Source organism: Lepidothrix coronata, unplaced genomic scaffold, assembly GCF_001604755.1.
Source record: "Lepidothrix coronata isolate B3197 unplaced genomic scaffold, Lepidothrix_coronata-1.0 Scaffold69, whole genome shotgun sequence".
NCBI classification, from domain to species: Eukaryota; Metazoa; Chordata; class Aves; order Passeriformes; family Pipridae; genus Lepidothrix; species Lepidothrix coronata.
The window spans coordinates 4,590,035-4,607,834 of record NW_016690249.1 but is presented as its reverse complement, the minus strand read 5'-3'; the positions used below and the strand labels follow the sequence as shown (position 1 = coordinate 4,607,834).

At 36.2% G+C, this 17,800-nt stretch overlaps 1 protein-coding gene across 8 annotated transcripts in view; it reads left to right on the top strand.

The window, feature by feature from the left end:
• Nucleotides 1–17,794, top strand: part of ALG5 (ALG5, dolichyl-phosphate beta-glucosyltransferase) — a 22,691-nt gene extending 4,897 nt beyond the window's left edge. For 3 of the 8 annotated variants that reach the window (XR_001875426.1, XR_001875423.1, XR_001875427.1), the window contains exons 3-5: nt 1,249–1,306; nt 16,438–16,523; nt 17,512–17,794. Coding sequence is in view for 2 of the 8 variants with exons in the window: in XM_017818592.1 (XP_017674081.1) it covers nt 2,546–2,580; nt 16,438–16,523; nt 17,512–17,624 (234 nt within the window). In the remaining 6 variants the exon portion in view is untranslated. Of the gene's footprint in view, nt 1–1,024; nt 1,307–1,838; nt 2,191–2,539; nt 2,581–4,184; nt 4,297–16,437; nt 16,524–17,511 lie in introns of those variants that run through there. The other 5 variants (XR_001875424.1, XM_017818593.1, XR_001875425.1 and 2 more) reach the window with 4 other exon arrangements.
• The last annotated feature ends 6 nt before the right edge of the window (nt 17,795–17,800 follow it).

Here is a 17,800-nt window from a genome sequence, read left to right as displayed (position 1 = left end):
CTCAGCATCTTTATTTGCTCTGGGGTGGCCAAGGTGTCAGGGGGAAAACACACTGTTACTTTTTCTGTGGGAATCTGAAGTCTCAGATTTTCTAAGTGGGTGATAGTACTTGTCTGAGTCTGGTCCCCTGTGGTGACATCAGCAATCTGGGCAATCAGTTCAGCTTTGTTATGTACAGCAGCTATTTGTGAGCCAGTGTCAGCATCCAGGTAACTCACTGGCAGCTGCCACTGCCCATTAGGTTTAAGGACAGACCATACTGTCCATGGTGAGTGTATAGGGACAACTACTCCTTGCTCCTGCAATTCTGCAATTTCTGGGGTAATGTTTTCACGTGTTCCTAAAGGGAGTGGGTGGGGGTTTACATTTGTTATTTTAGAAGGAGGCAGACTTGGAGCAGTTTGCAACAGACGGACAGAAGGGGATGGGAGACCAAACACCCATTCTCTCCCTCTGGCGTCTGTCCAGGCCTTCCCCTTTAGTAGATCTAACCCCAGGATGTTAGCTGGTAGTGGCCCCACAATCATGATCGTTTCTGTGGCTGTCTCATCTCCAGGTAACCAGCAGGTATTTTCTTTTTGCATTCAAAATTCATTATTTTTTGGTGTATTATGTATAATAATGTATAATAAGCAGTCATCTAGTTACTTTGTTATGTTAGTGTATATTAAACGGTAATACTTGGCTACTTAGAAGTAACACTTTGGTCTCTTATCAGTTATTTTTAGATCAAATGCAAAAAAGTATTTTTAAATTAAGTAAAAATTTAATATACTGCTATGCAATGAAAAAATCTTCATGTGAATGTTATCTTTCCAAGACAAAGCTAAAGATTAGCCATACATTTAACTTTCTAAACTAAATCCTAGTTTGTTCCAACAAGTTCTTAAGTATCTGTTCTTCATTATGATTTGTTCTCTGGGTAAGAAGCCCATTGTGAGTTTGTGGATTTGTTCTATTTGGGTTTTCTCAACAATGATAATGTTCTGAGTGTTCATCTTTTACAATTGAATTGATTTTTCAGTTCTGGATGGTATCATGACGACCCAGTGTAATGGTACGTTCATCAAGTATGGCAAAATTCTTTAATTATGCCATGTTAACAAATTTACTATATCATATTAGTGTCCATTGGCAACCATGAATGATTTAAAACCTGCTGGAGAGAAAAGAATAATGATGTTTGAAAGACCTACTGCCTACTTATGAAATTGGATTAAATATATTATTTCTGCTTTTATTTTCAAGAAGCGAGACTTATGAAGTCATAGTGGCTAATGATGGCAGTAAAGATCAAACTACAAAGGTAAGAAAAACAATTGTCTTCCCAAGCAATCAGAGGTGTGGGGTTTTGTACTACGTTTGTGGAATGTAACAGTTTTTTGCATTTATATTTTGGTACTTGAAATAGTTGACAACTGAAGTTCATATTTCTGAATGCTTTTTGTCATTGTTCTTTATGCATCATGGATGTCACGTATGCACACGAATACACATATAATTCTTTTGCAATTTCTAGTTTTCTTGGTTGGCAAGTGTGACAGCCATTTTCCTGCAGCTGAGATTCTCAGAATTCTAATCCTAACTTCAAGAAATTTCTTATGAAATACTCTATGTATGCATAGTGATGATGTGAATATGAACTTGAGGAAGCTAAAAAGTCTTTTAAAATACCGAATTCATACTGTGATTGACAGAACATCTGACATAGTTCTTCACACTCTTCATGGCATTGTTTATTTAAAAATCCCTGTGTCAGTAGTAGTATTTTCAAAACAGTTCTGTATTCTTCTGGTTCAACTTTGATGTATGTCACTGGAAAGGAAGGCTCGCTAACTTGAGGGCTTTTTTTACTACTGCTTGGAAGATGTTTGAGGTAGCTACTAAAATGCATACTGCTTTCTGATTTACTTTCCTTAAGCTTGTCCATTAAGGATTGCTCGTAAATATTTTTGACTACTGTACATTCCTTCTGGCATCTCTTTTAACTGAGCATACAACGGCTGCAGGCCTCTGGACTTAGAAGCACTCAAGACAACCTTTAGAAAAAATTAAGATGAGAAAACTCATGCTTTCTCTTCCTCACAGCATGGAACAAAATCTGCAGATCTTTGCAGTGTGAATGGGATTTTAGATCAATGCAAATTTTTCTTTAAAACCACAAACAGCAGCAAGACAAGTGATAAATAGGTGACTGTAGTAGAAAATTATATTTCTTTTATTAACTATTGGTGTTAATACAAAAGGTCTGTAATAGTATAAGTTAAATTAGGTTTGAGGTTTTTGGAGGTGGGAGGATGGGGTTTGGAGTATCCTGTTCTTTTGAACATGACTAGTTTCTTCAGTCTTCTTGTTTTGACTGTGAACTAGTTTTTATTTTCCCGAACAGACTCCAGCGAACACTGGCAATGTATTTGTGCTGACTGAAGTGGTTATACCTCTGTACTGTTAATTTATTTTGTTTTAAAAGATGAGCAAATGTAAACTTCTACCTTGATTCCTGGGTTTGTTTTATGGTGGTTTTTTGTGCGTCTGTCAGGTTGCAATGGAGTACTGCAAGAAATATGGAAGTGACAAAGTGTAAGTGCTTTCTTCAGTAAAAAATCAAGGGAAAGGAGAAGCAGTCAGCATGGTAATAGATACTTTCATCTCCTTCTCTGTTTGAACCACCAAATATACAGAAAATAAACTTGTGCTGATTGACATTTTGAATTCAATGCATTAACAAAATGATTATGAGAAAACTGAGTACAGATTCTATAAATTAAAGCAAAACCTGTTTTTCAAAATAAGCTTATTTGAGATCTTGGAAACAGTATTTTCTTGCCAGGAAGATCAATAATGAAGACATTTTTTTGTATGAGATTTCAATGGGTAAAAAAACCCTTGAATTTCATATTCATGTTAGTTCCACTTAGAAATAGACTTGTGTTTATAAAAGCCAACCAAAAAAAAAACCAACTAAACTGTTACAGATTAAAGTTAAGTTTTTGCAGACAAAATACAGCCAAATTTGCAAACTTTGTTCTTCAGGTCATAGATGTGTTTTTTAAAATGGCTAATAAAGAAGCATTCTCATCCAGCAAAGTTTGTTTTTACTGAAGCCCACTGTCATCACCCACACTCGATAGCAGAAACAGCACAATTTATGGTTTCACATAGACATTATCCTGAAATCATGTTGTCCTAAAAATAAAACAGCTGTTAGACATTTTGAAGGAATCTTTTTTCCTAAGATGAATAACACTTTACTTTTATGAAAAAAGGTAGTATCATCTGTGAGTTATCAGTGACTTGTCTTTATCTGTATTTTATGCTCTATCTTTAATGTGTCAATTTTATTTTTTTTATGAAAAATGAGTAAATATAGGAAATGGAGAGAACATTATATTAGAACATATGGGACTTTTGTAAGGTATATACTTCTGAAGTTATTTCAAGAGAAGGAGAAAATTCTCTGTGTGATAACCTTTTGCAGTGCAGAGTGTAGAGTGGATGTGTATACAACTACTTCCTTGACAGGGTTTTCCAAACTCACACATGCTTGGTTGTGACAGTACTTCAGTCAAACCCACTGCTAATTGTTTTCCTGTCTGGACCCCTTCAAAAATTGTGAAATTTTTCTGACCAAGAATATGGGAAAACAAGCTGTGAGACCTGTGCATCACAAACGTTTTGCAGTGAAACTGTGACTTAAGACTGAAACTTAAATTAGTTTTGAGAAATAGCTCTTGAATTCTCTTGAAACAGTGTTGGGAAAAACTACCTCTGCATCCTTCTTTCCATAGCTGAAATGACAAAGAAAAGCCATTCAGTGCAGTGGCAGCTGCTAATCACTGCTTCTTGTGCTCCCTTCTACAGCTGACTGTAGCAACTTGTTGACTTTTAGATTTTGGTTTGTGAAGCTTTTAGTTTGGAACCTTCTCTTCAGAGGGATTGTTAGCCTTTTGTGTTCATGCATTGTGTGTCACTGTGGGACACCACACAGTGTGTAAAGTCTCTAGATGTTATTATAAGTTGGTAAATTGTGGTTAGTAGCAGAATATTAAGACTCCCTTGTGTTGAATCTGTGAGATATCACTGTTCTTGTTACTACATTAGGTTTTTGGAGTCTTTTGCATCTAGCTTATGACAAATAGTGATTTCAAAACTGTTGATTTTTATTGACTATTTTCATTGGAGGGTGTCTTTAGTTCTCGGGGGAAAAAAATTCTTATGGCTGATGCAGATGGAGCTACAAAATTTGCAGATATTGAAAAAGTAGAAGAAGGTCTAAAACATCTCCAGCCATGGCCTGTGAGTATAAATTCTCATGGCTTTAGTTTAATACACATGCACAGAGATTGACCTTTGTAATTCTCTTCAACTTTTTTGAAATCCAGCTGAAGATGTAGGTGTAACTCTGAAGACCTAGGTGTAAGCTTAGAAGCCTCAAGAATGGGCAGTCAGAAAGAGCTTCCACAGAGTTCTTAACTGCTTTGCATCCAGTGGGCCTACTTCAATACAGTACAGAATGCTCTATTTATCCTTCCTTTAACTTCTTTGAAGTTGTTCTATTCTGTGTAAATACCATGTGTTGCCTACTTAGTTTTCTTTGTTAACTGTTTTGTATTTTCATTTTATCTGATGTCATCCTATATACCTTTAAGGATGCATCTTAATTTCACCTTCTTTTAAAGAGGTTTTCTTTTCTCAGGGTCCTTAGTTAAATGACAGTGTTTGGAAGAACTTTTATTGTAAATAAAAATTCAAAAACCTGTAGAACAAGAACACCTCCCTGGATAGTCATTCTTTTTTGAGAGCTTGACTTGAAAGAACTGAGGTTTATTTTCTGCTTAAACACATATGAGTGAGGTACTTGTAGCTAGTTTCCCAGAGTGCCAGAAGTGATGTGCAAGCTTCCAGCCAGAGCTGCAAGGGATGTGCCTGTGAATTCAGAAGCACAAGTACAGGAGCCAACAGGCAGCAGTGTGACCCTGATGCTTTTTCCTACGGGGGCAGCAGCAGCTGTAGATTTGAGAGATTTTATGTGAGAAATAGTAGCACGAGAACAATGCTAAACCTTCCATTTTTGTTGCATTTATTTAATTTGAAGTTATGTGTTTTTCTAACACCATGGCATTTTATTTGTTTGAAGGTACATCAGTGCAACAAGTACTTCATTCTGTTCCCCTTCCATTGCACAATATTTAAGGAAAACATTCAGTTCCTAGGAATGCTGCATGCTTATCTGTGCTGTTAAACATATATACTGTATTCATACAGTAAACAGTGTAAGCTAAACCAAACCTGAATAAATTGAAGTAATTTGTATGCACCGTATGCAAACTGTAATAAACTTTAGATTATCTGTAAACTGTAGAAAAGACTGATTTAGGCTCAGAATTTAGCAGTAGAAGAAGTGCAGCTAGAAGAAACAGAAGAGTATAGTACTTTGAAGTTTTTATATGGTTCTCAATATAAGATTCCACTGATTCTGAAATACTAGTTTAAGTAATAACTTTTTAATTTATATTCCTATACAGAACCAAATGGCTATTTCCTGTGGTTCTAGAGCTTATCTGCTCTACAGATTTTGCAATTAAAGAATCAATATTTGTAAAAGAATGGAAGCTAAAAATAAGGAAAAGATTGTCATAAGTGTAGATTGTGGTCCATCATATACAGAGGATGTGTTCTGGATTTCAGGCACTTTGTACTTGTTTCAGTCAGTGTTCCAATTTATGGATTTAATTTTTTGAGTTGAGAACATGTCACGAACAGAGCCTCTAAACCCTGATAAAATTCGTAAATAGTAACCAGTACTGGGGCTAGAGTGGAAGGAAAATGAGTTCATTTATTACTGATTCCCTTGCAGTGCAAGAGCTTGACCTGCAGATCTTGAAACCTGTTTAAAGTGATTTAAGGATAATTAACAGCCAACTGTTTAAAGAGTATCTCAATTCTTGGTAAAGTGGTGTAATTTTTCTGTATTATTCATTGTAAAATTTGTGAGTTTTGAACACACAGACAGTACTGTTCTGTGTGTGGCTCTTGTGGAATAAACAGTGATGCATAGGCGCATGACCTTATCTTGCATCTGGTTTTCTGATGTCTTGGCAGAGAGTAGTTGACAAAGTACAGGCATGGGACTTGTATTGCAACAGACACGTTGCTGGGCTCATTTTTTCAGCATCATTGGATGTGCTCATCATGTTGAATGTTTTCATGAGTAAGCTTTGTTTATACTGATGCTTAATACTTGAAATAATTCTAAAATATATACACAACTACTAAAATAGTTACAAAAGTTCAAAGCAAGATACACTGGTAATGTTCAGAAATTTGAACCCAGGAAAAATGCTTCATTGTATGATCAGGTACTGAATGCAGATAAACTTTCTTCAGTGCACTCATATGTCTTTTCATCTTTGAAGGTCTTGCTACATAGGGGAGAGTACTTTTATCTTTTAATACAAAAGTACAGTTTTTAGGATGTGTCTGTGCTCTGTTTCCTGTTTATCCACATATTTCTGATTTTAATAAAGGAATCACCGACCGGTTAGGTAGAACTGATTTGTTTGAAATATGTAGCCCATTTCATTTCGTCATCCAGCTGTCCCTAGTCTGAAACAGCAAGACAGAAAGACTACTACAGTGGGAAGAAAATACCCATTCTATAGTGCAATAGGTATAAAACAGTTGCAGAACAGTCTTTTAGATGTTGGGATGTTTCTCTGTACTTAGTGGCATCTAAAACGGTAGAATGAACCTGTGATAAGCAGCTGTATAGGATTTATTGAGACCAGAATTTCACCTTAAATTCAGTCTGAAGACATCAAGAATTCTGTTCTGCCTCCAGAATTGTTAATGTACTTTAATGAATCTAAAATATGACAGGTATAGTCTTAGGAGTGATAATCATAACCCAGGAATGCCTCTTTGTGAAGTAAGTGCACAGTTTCACTGTCTGACAATCATGCAGCCTCTTAGCGCTTCCCTTTTGACACTAGTGGCAGCCTTGTGTTCTTGGTCACAGAGCCAAAGAAGCCACACCAGATCCACCATTAACCTGGGACTGGAGCACTTTTTGAAAGGCACAACCTATGGATTTTAATTTAAGCCAAAGGCTGTTGCATAATAAGCTGAGCATCTTCTCATTTTTCAAGTGAGGTTCTAAATTGTTAGGTTTGAAGGCATCTCTTTTCACCCAGAGATGCTTACCAGTTAAGTTGATGGTTCCTAAAGATTTTACATGATACCTGGTTTGCAGTCTTAGATACAATCGCTTAAATTGAGCTTAAGACCAGCAGTGAGTTCAGAAGTGATTTGTAGATCAGAGTTCTGGTTGTTTAGGAACTGTCTTGAAAAAAAGACTAAGAGCGACCTCTGCAAATCCAAACTCCAGCCTCTGGAGTCCACGGACAAACTTATCCACATGATTATTGCATCAAGAACAAAAATGTAACCAAAGAGTAGGTTGGGAGAACATTTACCAGGAACATAAAATATATCTCTGAAAGCAAAAGAAGAAAAGAGATGACTGTGTAACATTGCTGGAAATATAAAATGAAATATTATCTTGCACAGTAGCCTTTACTTAAGACCTGATATTTACTTGGTCCATCGTATACTGCAAAAAGGTGCATTCTCCAGTTGCGTTCTCTTAAGTGCCTTAACATGGTGTGTACAAGCTCTGGAGGTCATCCAGTCTTGAATGGAAGAAATTGGGTGACAAATAACAGGAGATGCTCCCATCTGGGTTTTTTAATAATTAAAAACTTTTTTAATTTTTGTGTTGGACTAGCAGCTGGAACCTGTTTAATTTAAATGTGTATTCTTAGGAGTAGCACTGTATGGTGTCCTGCTGGCTTATTTTTCATTGTCTGTCTTGGTAACTTTTGAATTTATTGCATCTGTTCAGCCAATTTTTAGAAAAACAAGAGGACTAGACAGAGGGAAAAAATAGCTTGTAAGTGTCCAGTGGAGTAGAGTGTGTAACATGCCATGCTCTTCCTCCTTCACTCTTCTTTTCCTTGGGGAATTCCCAAAGAATCGTGCAGAAGATACTGTGGTCTTCCCATTCATTATTTGAAATCCAGGTGCAGGTTCCTGCTTTACTTAATAAAGCATTTTCCAAGTGAAAAACTGCTGTGAATTGGGGAAAGCAGAAAAAAGAACTTGGGACTTCCCTTATCCTAGGCTGTGCTTGACTGGCAAGTCTTTCCCTTTCAGCTGTAATTTTGTTTCACTGTAACAATTGATACGTTCTATTTCCCTTCCAGTGCAAAACAGAAACAGTTTACAAACTTTGAAAGCTGTCACAAAACAGGATTATTGTCCTGTAAGACAGCTCTGTTCAAGCACTTCACTCATCACTTAAATGAAACCATCTTACTTACTGCCTTTTGTCCACAGCGCTCTTATTTTCGAACTCATCTTATGTACAGGTTCCACTTCCTTGTTTGGTTTCTCTGTGTCAAAGAGATCAGGGACACACAGTGAGGATAAAAAACTTCTAATCAGAGAAGCTGCCTTGCAGACTTTCTCAACTCCTCATATAGAAGAGTGGCAAATTGTTCCTTTTTTTTTGTTGTTGGGGTTTTTTTTATAATGGAACATGGTTTTGAAAGAGTAATTTTAGTATTGCAGCTACTATGAAGCATGTCATGTCTGTGTATAAATCCTAGCTGCTCAGTTTAACCAGTTGTAGTACTGCTTGCATGGCAGCTTAGATTTCTTGTTATGTTCAAATATCCTGGTAATTGCTAGAAATTCTATGTTCTTTACAATTCAGTACTGCTTTAGCAAAACCTTTTACCTAGAATCAATATCTGATGTTTGTAATTGCTGAAGACTCAAAGTGAAAGCAAATGCTTATTCTTTTCTTTTCTTGCTAAAATATTTGATGAGAGGACTACTGATACATATTATTAGTTTGAGACAGTAGAAGATTATTCATATTCTTTGAATTATTTTAGAGCTCCTTTTGTTGTAATTTAGCTAGAACATTTCCCTTATGAGTGATACAGTCATGAGTACTGTTAAGGGACTGAAACACTGTTTCCACACAATTACTATAATTTCTGTAAATTTCCTGCACCGAAATTGTTGCTAAAAAGGATAGTTTAATTAAGTATAATCAAATATTTTCAAACTGTTGTCTTCATTCAAGAAAATCTCTCGTGGGCTACTGCTTGCTGACAGAGAACAGAATTACTGAACAGTGTTCCCGTACAAAAATTGAGTGCAAACCTACAGTGCCTAGTCAAGTCCAATACATCTAGTTTTAGGTTGAGGTTTGGCAGTGATAGCTGAGCTACATTGCTCCTCCAGAATGAAATTGTGAATGTAGTGTTTGGGCACACAAGTGTGGAACATAGAGCTTCTGTTGCATGGAATCTGTAACTGTGAGCAGTCAATGTTCAGAAAATCACTTTGTCTCACTTTTCTACCCAAGTGGTTTGCATATTGCTCTAAAGGAAACTATAGCTGAGCCAGAAGTATGATTTGTGCTGTTATCTCCAACCCAAACTTGATCTGTAAAGTTCTGTAAATTTCACATAGAGGGATTTTCTAAATAGATGGTTAAACACATGTGAGGTCCAGAAGTGCACATCCCAAAATTGCCCTATTTAACTTCACTTTATAAATTAAGTTCTTCAAGAAGAAAACTGAAAGAAATAAATGAGGATAATAAGTTTAAGCTGTAAAAATGCAATCTTAAATTTTATTTTTTTTCAAACTGAAGATTCTGATTCTAATTGCACTTACTGATTATATAAAGTGTTTTCTACAGAAAAAATCTTAACAAGTTTTCTTCTGCCACTTCAATTTTGTAGCACCAAAGGAATGAAAGAGTAAAAATAAATGTGCTGTACCCCATTATCTGGGAATAGAGGCAATGAAAAAAGGATATTGCTGACTTACAGTAATTATATTGTTGATGTGTAAGACACCAGATTTTCATATCTTAATTGATTGCGCCTTGTATGTACTGCTATAAAATTGGCCTTCTAGTCTTGCACTTTTATTTACAGTAGTCCAAAAACTAAACCCTTATTTATCAAAAATGTACTGGTTAGTGAAGAGGAATGTTTGTTTTGTTTGTCAAGGAAAGAATAACACAAATTCTTCCAATAAAGAAGCTCTTCAGATAATTCCAAGTCGCAAATTTGCCTAAAACAACAATAGTTTGTTTGGGTCTTTTTAGTTTGGTTTAATTTTCTGCTAAAACAGGAAATATATTGTCTGGTTATATCTTCATCTGTCCATCAACAGTCTCTGTGTTTCCCTGCTTTCAATTTCATGTTTATTGGCTAATATAAACCAAATCTGGCAGAACAGTAGAGATTTGAAGATCAAAAGCTTTGGCAAGTTTTGTGGAAACTGAAACCCTCTTAGAGGAGAGAAACTCGGATTATTGCCACCGCTGAAGGAAAAAAAACTACAATAAGGATTCAAATTATCTTCCAGTTGCACATGCTAAATGACCAGCTTCACAGCTAGTCATTTAGCATGTGCAACTGGAAGATAATTTGTCAGTGGACAAAACTGAGTACTGTCCCTTTCCCAGTTAATATTTATAAGACCTGGAAATAAACTGGGACATGGGGAGATATGGGGGATATGGGGAGAGTGGATAAAAGAAATTATAGTCCTAAGTTAAATGTCAGTGTTGTACAAACAAGTACAATAATTGCAGTTGGAAATTAGATAGGGACATCAAATAGTCATCCCACAGATCTTCCATAGATACTTTTGTATGTAATTATGTAAGAATCAGAAATAGGCCAGTAGTGGAAACCTTTTCTTTTAAACAAATCTGGCCCCTAATACCTTTTCATTGCATAACATGTGTAAAAAGGAAAATAAAAACTGGTTAGATATTGTGTCATAGAGGTTCTGTACCTACCACGAGTATGAAGACGTAAGAGTAAGAAGTAGTCGTCAGTATTGTATTTCTGCTGGAACCTGGAACAATGTGGGGTCCCCAGCTGTGTTACAGAACAACTCATTCATACTGAGACCAGTATGAATGAGTTGCAGAGAAACCACTATCTTGATATTGGGTAAAAGGCTCTGAAAGCTGGGTTTGTTACAGCCTCTGCATCACTGCACTGGAGCTATTCAACATCTGAAGAAATTATTTGATTCTCTTGGAGTCGTAAAATCCTACAAGTGAAGTGCAGCTCTGTTAGATATTGAAAGAAGAGTTCAGTTCAGGATGGTCAGAGCTCAGATGTTCTGGGAATAATGGAGAATAATGGAGAGTGCTGGAGAATGGGAATAATGGAGAGTGCTGGAGAATATTCAACAAACAAGCATCATTTAATCGAATAAAAGCCATCTGAGAGCATCCTGGTCCTTGAGTCTGTCAAGGGCTCCCCAGCTGCTGCACTGGAGCATGTGGTGAGCTGTTGAAGGGAATGAATGTGAGGCTTCTGCGAAAACCAGATCATCTGTCCTGTCTGCTCAAGTTTTGTCATGCTTGGATTTTTTGGGGTACCACAATGCTAGGTGAATTCTTATGTGAGCACATAACAAATACTTAGACTAAAATTCATGCAAAACATGTTTACTCATGATGTTAATATAAAATTACTATAAAATCAGCTACCTAGTAATTCCTACCTGCTTAGACCTTCACTTTTTTAGGCTTTCTTCATGTTTTCCATTCCAGTGGACATTGATGGCAATATCACCTCTAATGTTGAAAATACTAGGAAACAGACCACATTTTTCTTCTTGCTGTGGTGAATTTGATTTATAGTTGCTTATATTTAGGAAATCTTGAAAGCAAACTGAAGTATACAAGGAAAAATTACAGTTTTATCATTATGGCAATAAGGATCATGTAACACTTTTTAAAGAGAGACCAACAGATTTCCTAGAATATTTTGTTAATCTACCCTTAAAGTTTAGAAAGAATTTGAAAATCAATAGATTTTGCAAACTGTTTATATATTCAATATTAAGTAGTAATGCCTAAGTCCTAAACTAGCTTTTTAGTGAGTGTTCTCATTGTCTTTTTGTTTAACTGTTCTTTGGAGAGCTGGCTCTGTATATATGAATGCAAACCAAACATTCTTGAAATTTACTTTCTAAATAGCAGTGTTTTGACATTAGTTTGAAATGAGAGCAACCTTTTGAACAGAGAGCATATGCTTTGTGTTTTAGGTTCTGAATCTGATTACACCATTAATCTGTTTTTCAGAAATGCATGGAGCACATTTTTTAATTTAAGACTTAAAAGAAAATTAAAAGAGATATTATAAAAACGTAACAGAGACAGTTGTAATTACTTCAGGCTACAAAAGAAGGTCTAGTTCTGCATCTACAGTCTTGACTTGAGAAATGTAACTGTGTTAAATTTTGATGCACAGGAGAAATATTGGAAAATTAAATGGTCTCACTGGCAGAATTTTCCTGTCCTAAATTTGATCATTGCTTTCTTCTGACAACCAAACAAAATTATAAATTTCCTTCCAGCTAGAAAATGTCCATCCTTAGGAGAACCAGACATAGCAGCGATTACTGTCCTACCTGGAATAATGATAAAAACATAGTTCTAGTCCTGGTTTGATTGACAAACTTTTGTGAAGTTGCAATTTATTATGATATTACCTAAGCCAGGAGATCACTGGTTAGTTAGATCAAATGGTTGCTATTACTTTTGTCTATAAAAGTTGCCTTGTGCACTGAACAAGCCATGCTATTTCACTTTGAAAACTGGAAAGATCAATATAAAAAATTAACATTTGTTTATCCAGTTTGTCACTAATCTCTAAATGTGACTCACCATATAAAAATTACAGAAAAATAAGCATTCATATTGCTACAGGGATTTTTTTCCCACTTCTTTGGCATTGTAGACCAACACAAGCAGTGGAATTATTTTTTTTCCTGGTTTTCTGCATGGCACATAGAATTGTTTATTAATGTCTAATCAACACAAAAACATTTTGCTATTTTAACTTTGTCTCTTTTGTTTTACAAAAAGTCTTGCTCCTGGCACAGAAATATGTGGACTTTCAAAAGCCCCAGTTTAGCTAGAGCAGTGCTGGCAGACTAACCCATTTGACATCTTGTTTCATTCTCAGACCTCTTTGACTATTGGAATTTTTCTCTACCCATTAAGAGTTTACTGGAAAAACATATCATGAGTGTACAGAAGTCCTGAATTCCAGTTAAAACTTTATAACTGAAGGTCTGAATTTATTTTTTGAAACTCATAATATAGGACCAGGAAAAAAAGAAGAGTCCTAGTGCAATTTTAAAACACAGAATAATTTTTCAGGATACGTATTTTATAAGCTCAAGCATTTTAAGAGTTCAGTTTAAAAGGATGGAATTCAATTAAACACCTACCAACTTGGTGTTCAAATGAATTTTAGCCAGCATTGTCTTAAATTGTAACTTAAACAAAACACAACTACCTGGAGAAATTTTTCTTTATTTTACATTACATATTAGTGTCAATTAACACATAATGGAGCCACTGTTAGAAATAGATGGGGAAATTGTTCACACTATATATTTTTGTGTGTCTAAATTTTGGATCTAAACTTAGCTTGGAGCCTGAATTCATTCAGGCTGGAGCCAAACTTAGGTATTCTGAGCTGTGTGTCCCTCTTCCAAGAGGCACCTACTTTCAGTCTCTGCAGCAGGATGAAGTACGTGGTATGAGTAATACCTTGCTGTTTCTAAGAGTGCTTTTTTCTCATATTAACTAGTCACAAATGGCTTCCTGGCAAATCGCACTCACCGACTCATCCACTGGTGTGGCTTTGATCTCCTCTAGGACAGGCTCCATGTAACATACCCACACTTAAATCCTGGCTGTGGAAGCTTCTGTATGGTTCTTCTATACCATCTGTGTCTGGTGATCTGCAGTATGGATGTAATGCTATCAGTGTATTGAACATTCTGCGGTCTTTATTCTCTGATTAACTATTCTGGTATACTGAAAGGTGGTGGGGGAAAAGGAAGAAAAAAGATACCCCAGTGATATTCTGCTAAAGTCATTCTCCCTTCAGCTTTGAATAGGGTTTTTTTTAATTTTGGGATATGTTCACTGTTACCCAAATGGCAACCACATGTAACAATATTAGTGTTCAACCTGATTAATTTCTGTACTTTTAATCTTTTACTTTGAGCACTGTAGTTCACAGAACTATTTAATGTTGTTGTTCTGTGATGTATATGCTGACATTCCAGTAATCAGTTGTCCACAGGAATTGTTGCAAATAACAGTTCACTAGGCTAATACCTTATGTAGTAATACTTTTAGAGGAGCTCATATAGTCTAATTCATCAGACAATTATTCTGCATCTCTTAAGATTTTTAGTCATTTAAGTAGTAAGTATTACAAAGTTAGGTTTAGTCTTAATACACATGATTCATAAACATTCAAAGGTGAATACATGGACGTTTTGGCTTACAAACGTAAAATGTCAGCAAAAAAATTAAATAATATAACTTCAGCAAAAGAGACTGTGGCATAATTAATGAAATAATATTCAGCCCTCATTTAAAGAAAGCAGTAAAATGGCAAGGCTGCTTTGAGCAGATTCAATTCACCAAGGAAAAAAAAATGTATTCCTGTAACTGTTTTGGTGACAATTAAAAGGTCTATGTCCTGATCAAAATCAAATTTAGAAAATAGCTCTAAACTCTCCATACACAGTAAGTGTAGTCTCTGTAGGTAACATCTGTTTATGCTGCCTTTGCAGCACATTTCAAAGTTGACTGCTGTTGTTGCATTCATTAATAGTTTAGTAGAAATACACTGCTAAAAAGGAGAGGGTGGTTTGAGGTAGAAGGAAGTAACATCTGAACTTGGCTAGCAGCCTGCTAAAGTATGACTCTGTGCCTGCTCTTGATCACCTGTCTGTCTCTTTCTACCCTTTCTGTAATGTTAAATGGAATTACCAATGACTTGAATTCAAGCAACCCTTGAAGCATGAATGAGTAATGTGGGGGTTTTATTGCATACATTTTCTCCAGTAAGAGAAGATTTTTTTTCATTTTAAAAGAAAAATGTCTTGGACTTAGCAATGAGAATTTAAGGAGAATCTAAACTTAAGAAGTTACTGAGAGAAAATGTGGACTAATGTTGAATCGTACTTGACTGCCTCACAGCTGCATTTTCAAGACCCCTCTGTAAGCTGGCCTTGAACATCTGTTCCCTTGACTTCAAACTGGGAATCTTACCAACAGCTTGGCTAAAATGTTTCCAGTTCCTTAACCTTCAAGGTTTAGTTTTCTGGGGGAAAAAAACCAAAACCTCTATATTTGAATATATTTTAAATCTAGTGGAAACTACATGTGGAAGGCCATTGACAGTTTTTTTCCAATAGGGACTAGTATTTTAAAAAGCTGCTTACTGAGGGGAATGGGGGACTGTTTAGCTTAAATTCCAGTTATTAAAACTCATTGAAGGAACAAGAACATCCCTAGTGACATTCGAAGACTACAAAGAGGGAAAAAAAATAGACCTAGCAGTCAGTAAATCTAAGAAATTTAACAAAAATCACCAGAATCTTCATAATTGTGATTTGCATTCACCCTTGTCAATAGTAGCTACTGGCAGTTTCATATGCTGATTTTTACATGAGCATTACAAGCTGCTAAGCTACTTGTCTGATATCAAAAGCTTCAGTGCTTCGGGTCCAGAAGGCCCATTTGAGCGTGCAGTTGCAACAATGAAACACACAAACAATTCTCTGCGCAGAGAACTGAGAGGATTGAGGTATATTTTGGACAAAGTGGGCAGAAAGGGGCAGCTGATTTACAGCAGGATCACTTCCCCAGTTCATTTTGCTGCACAACCTGCAAAAAATTGTGCTAGCAAAAAAAACAAGTGTCTCAAGAGGGTTTCTATGTTGTGCTTTAAATGGTCACTGGATAAAGTAAAACTGTTGTTCAGGTTTTGTTATGCACAGTAACTTAGGTAATTTCTCACTTCTGTGCTGCTGCCTTGAGTTTCTTGACTTAGAAAGTAAAAGGAGAGATCATGAAATTGGCATAAAGCCACAGCAGGTAGTTGTCCCCTTTGATGAAACTTCTAAAGATGTGGAATGACACTGTATGTTTGACTGCTTGGTCTTCGTGGTCTTTAAAAATGTTTAAACCACAATAGTGGCCGCAATGAAAAGCAAGCAGTGGTCTGAATACAGCATGACCTATACTTTCAAAAACAGAATGCAGTAAAGTGTTGTTACTGTTGTAATATGGTATATTGCCTGTGTTCTGAGATTTTCAGTCAGGGAAATAAATTTCCCTTCCATGTGCATCTGACCTGTAGAGCACCGATATCAACTGCGTAACGGAACAATTAGTTCAGTTAGGCGCTTGATACCAATTAAATCAGGCAAAGGATTTAATTAACATTGCCGCTGTCTTTCTTCTAGAAATAAGTGTGACTGTATTTTCTATTTCCTGTTCTTCTTCAGGGCGTTTGACGTGGAACTTCTTTATATAGCCCGGTGCTTGAAAATACCTATAGCAGAAGTTGCTGTCAACTGGACTGAAATAGAAGGTAAGCAAATTGTTTATATTCTTGTAAGATTCTTTACATGTCAATCCAGAATAAAGTATCCAGTGGTCTGCCCATATTTCACTCAGTTTTGATAACACACAGCCTTCTTTCCATACAAATTTTGAACTTCCTGTCCTTGCCAGCCTTCTTCCGTGGCTTGGTACAGGAAGAGTAGGTGAAGGAATAACAAGGGAGAGAAACTCTGCGCTCCCACTGGAGGCAAAAGTAGGTAGTTATACTGCTAGGACAAAACACTACTTTAACATGTCCTCTTGCTGTAATGTGTTAATAAAAATAGAGCAATTGTAAAACACTGTGCAGGAAGTCTGACCATCGTCAAATGCAGTTCCTCCATTTTTTTTTACTCTTTTTTTGTTTTTGTCTTTTCTCAATCTGAATCTCTTCCCCTCAATACAACTCCTGAACAACAGATAGTGCAATGAACTGCAGTGATGATGAAGGGTGCAAGTAGAGAACATCCTGAGACAGCTTTGCTAGAAGGGAAATGCTTCCTTTCGATGCAGTTCCACACGTGCATTACACCTATCACAAATGTTAGCAGAGATGGAAGAAGGCTTGGTTTTGTGGTGTAGGTTCCTTACTTGCCTGAAGATTGGCACATTCATATTACTGCTGTAAGATAAGGTGGTGGTCCTCTTCTCCAAAGTTGATAAAAAGATCATTTGACTAATTACTGGTGTTCAGGTTCCTATTTACTTGAATAAAGCCCTGTCATGGAGAAGACTGTGCATCTTGTCATATACATGGAATTACTGTGCTGCTTGCAAACTGGAGTCTCCCACCTGCGGCATAATGTAATTACTATAAAGCCATAACTTTCAAAATATAAATTTTTATTAATGTTAAGATCTAGGTTGTGTGACTGAGTGTGCTGAAAATGCAGAGTTTCAAGACTGCTTAGGTGTGTGTCTTGCCAGTGCTCATTTTTTTCTAATAATGTCCTGATTTTCTTCTTCATTAATCACAGGTTCTAAGTTAGTAGAAGTTTGGAGCTGGCTGCAGATGGGCAGGGATCTTCTTTTTATACGACTGCGATATATGACTGGTGCCTGGCAGCTCGAAAGAAGAAAATATAATTAGGTTGTTTACATTTTCCAAATATATTATTATATTTAATGGAACATGAGAACAGTTTCAATCAAGTGAAGTAGTGATGAAAGCTGAGGTAATTTGTCATTGCTCCTCCTCTTGTACGTTTCATTTTTGCAGCATGTGTGTGTTTTGTAAGATTGCCGGCAGGGAATTTGTACATTTTT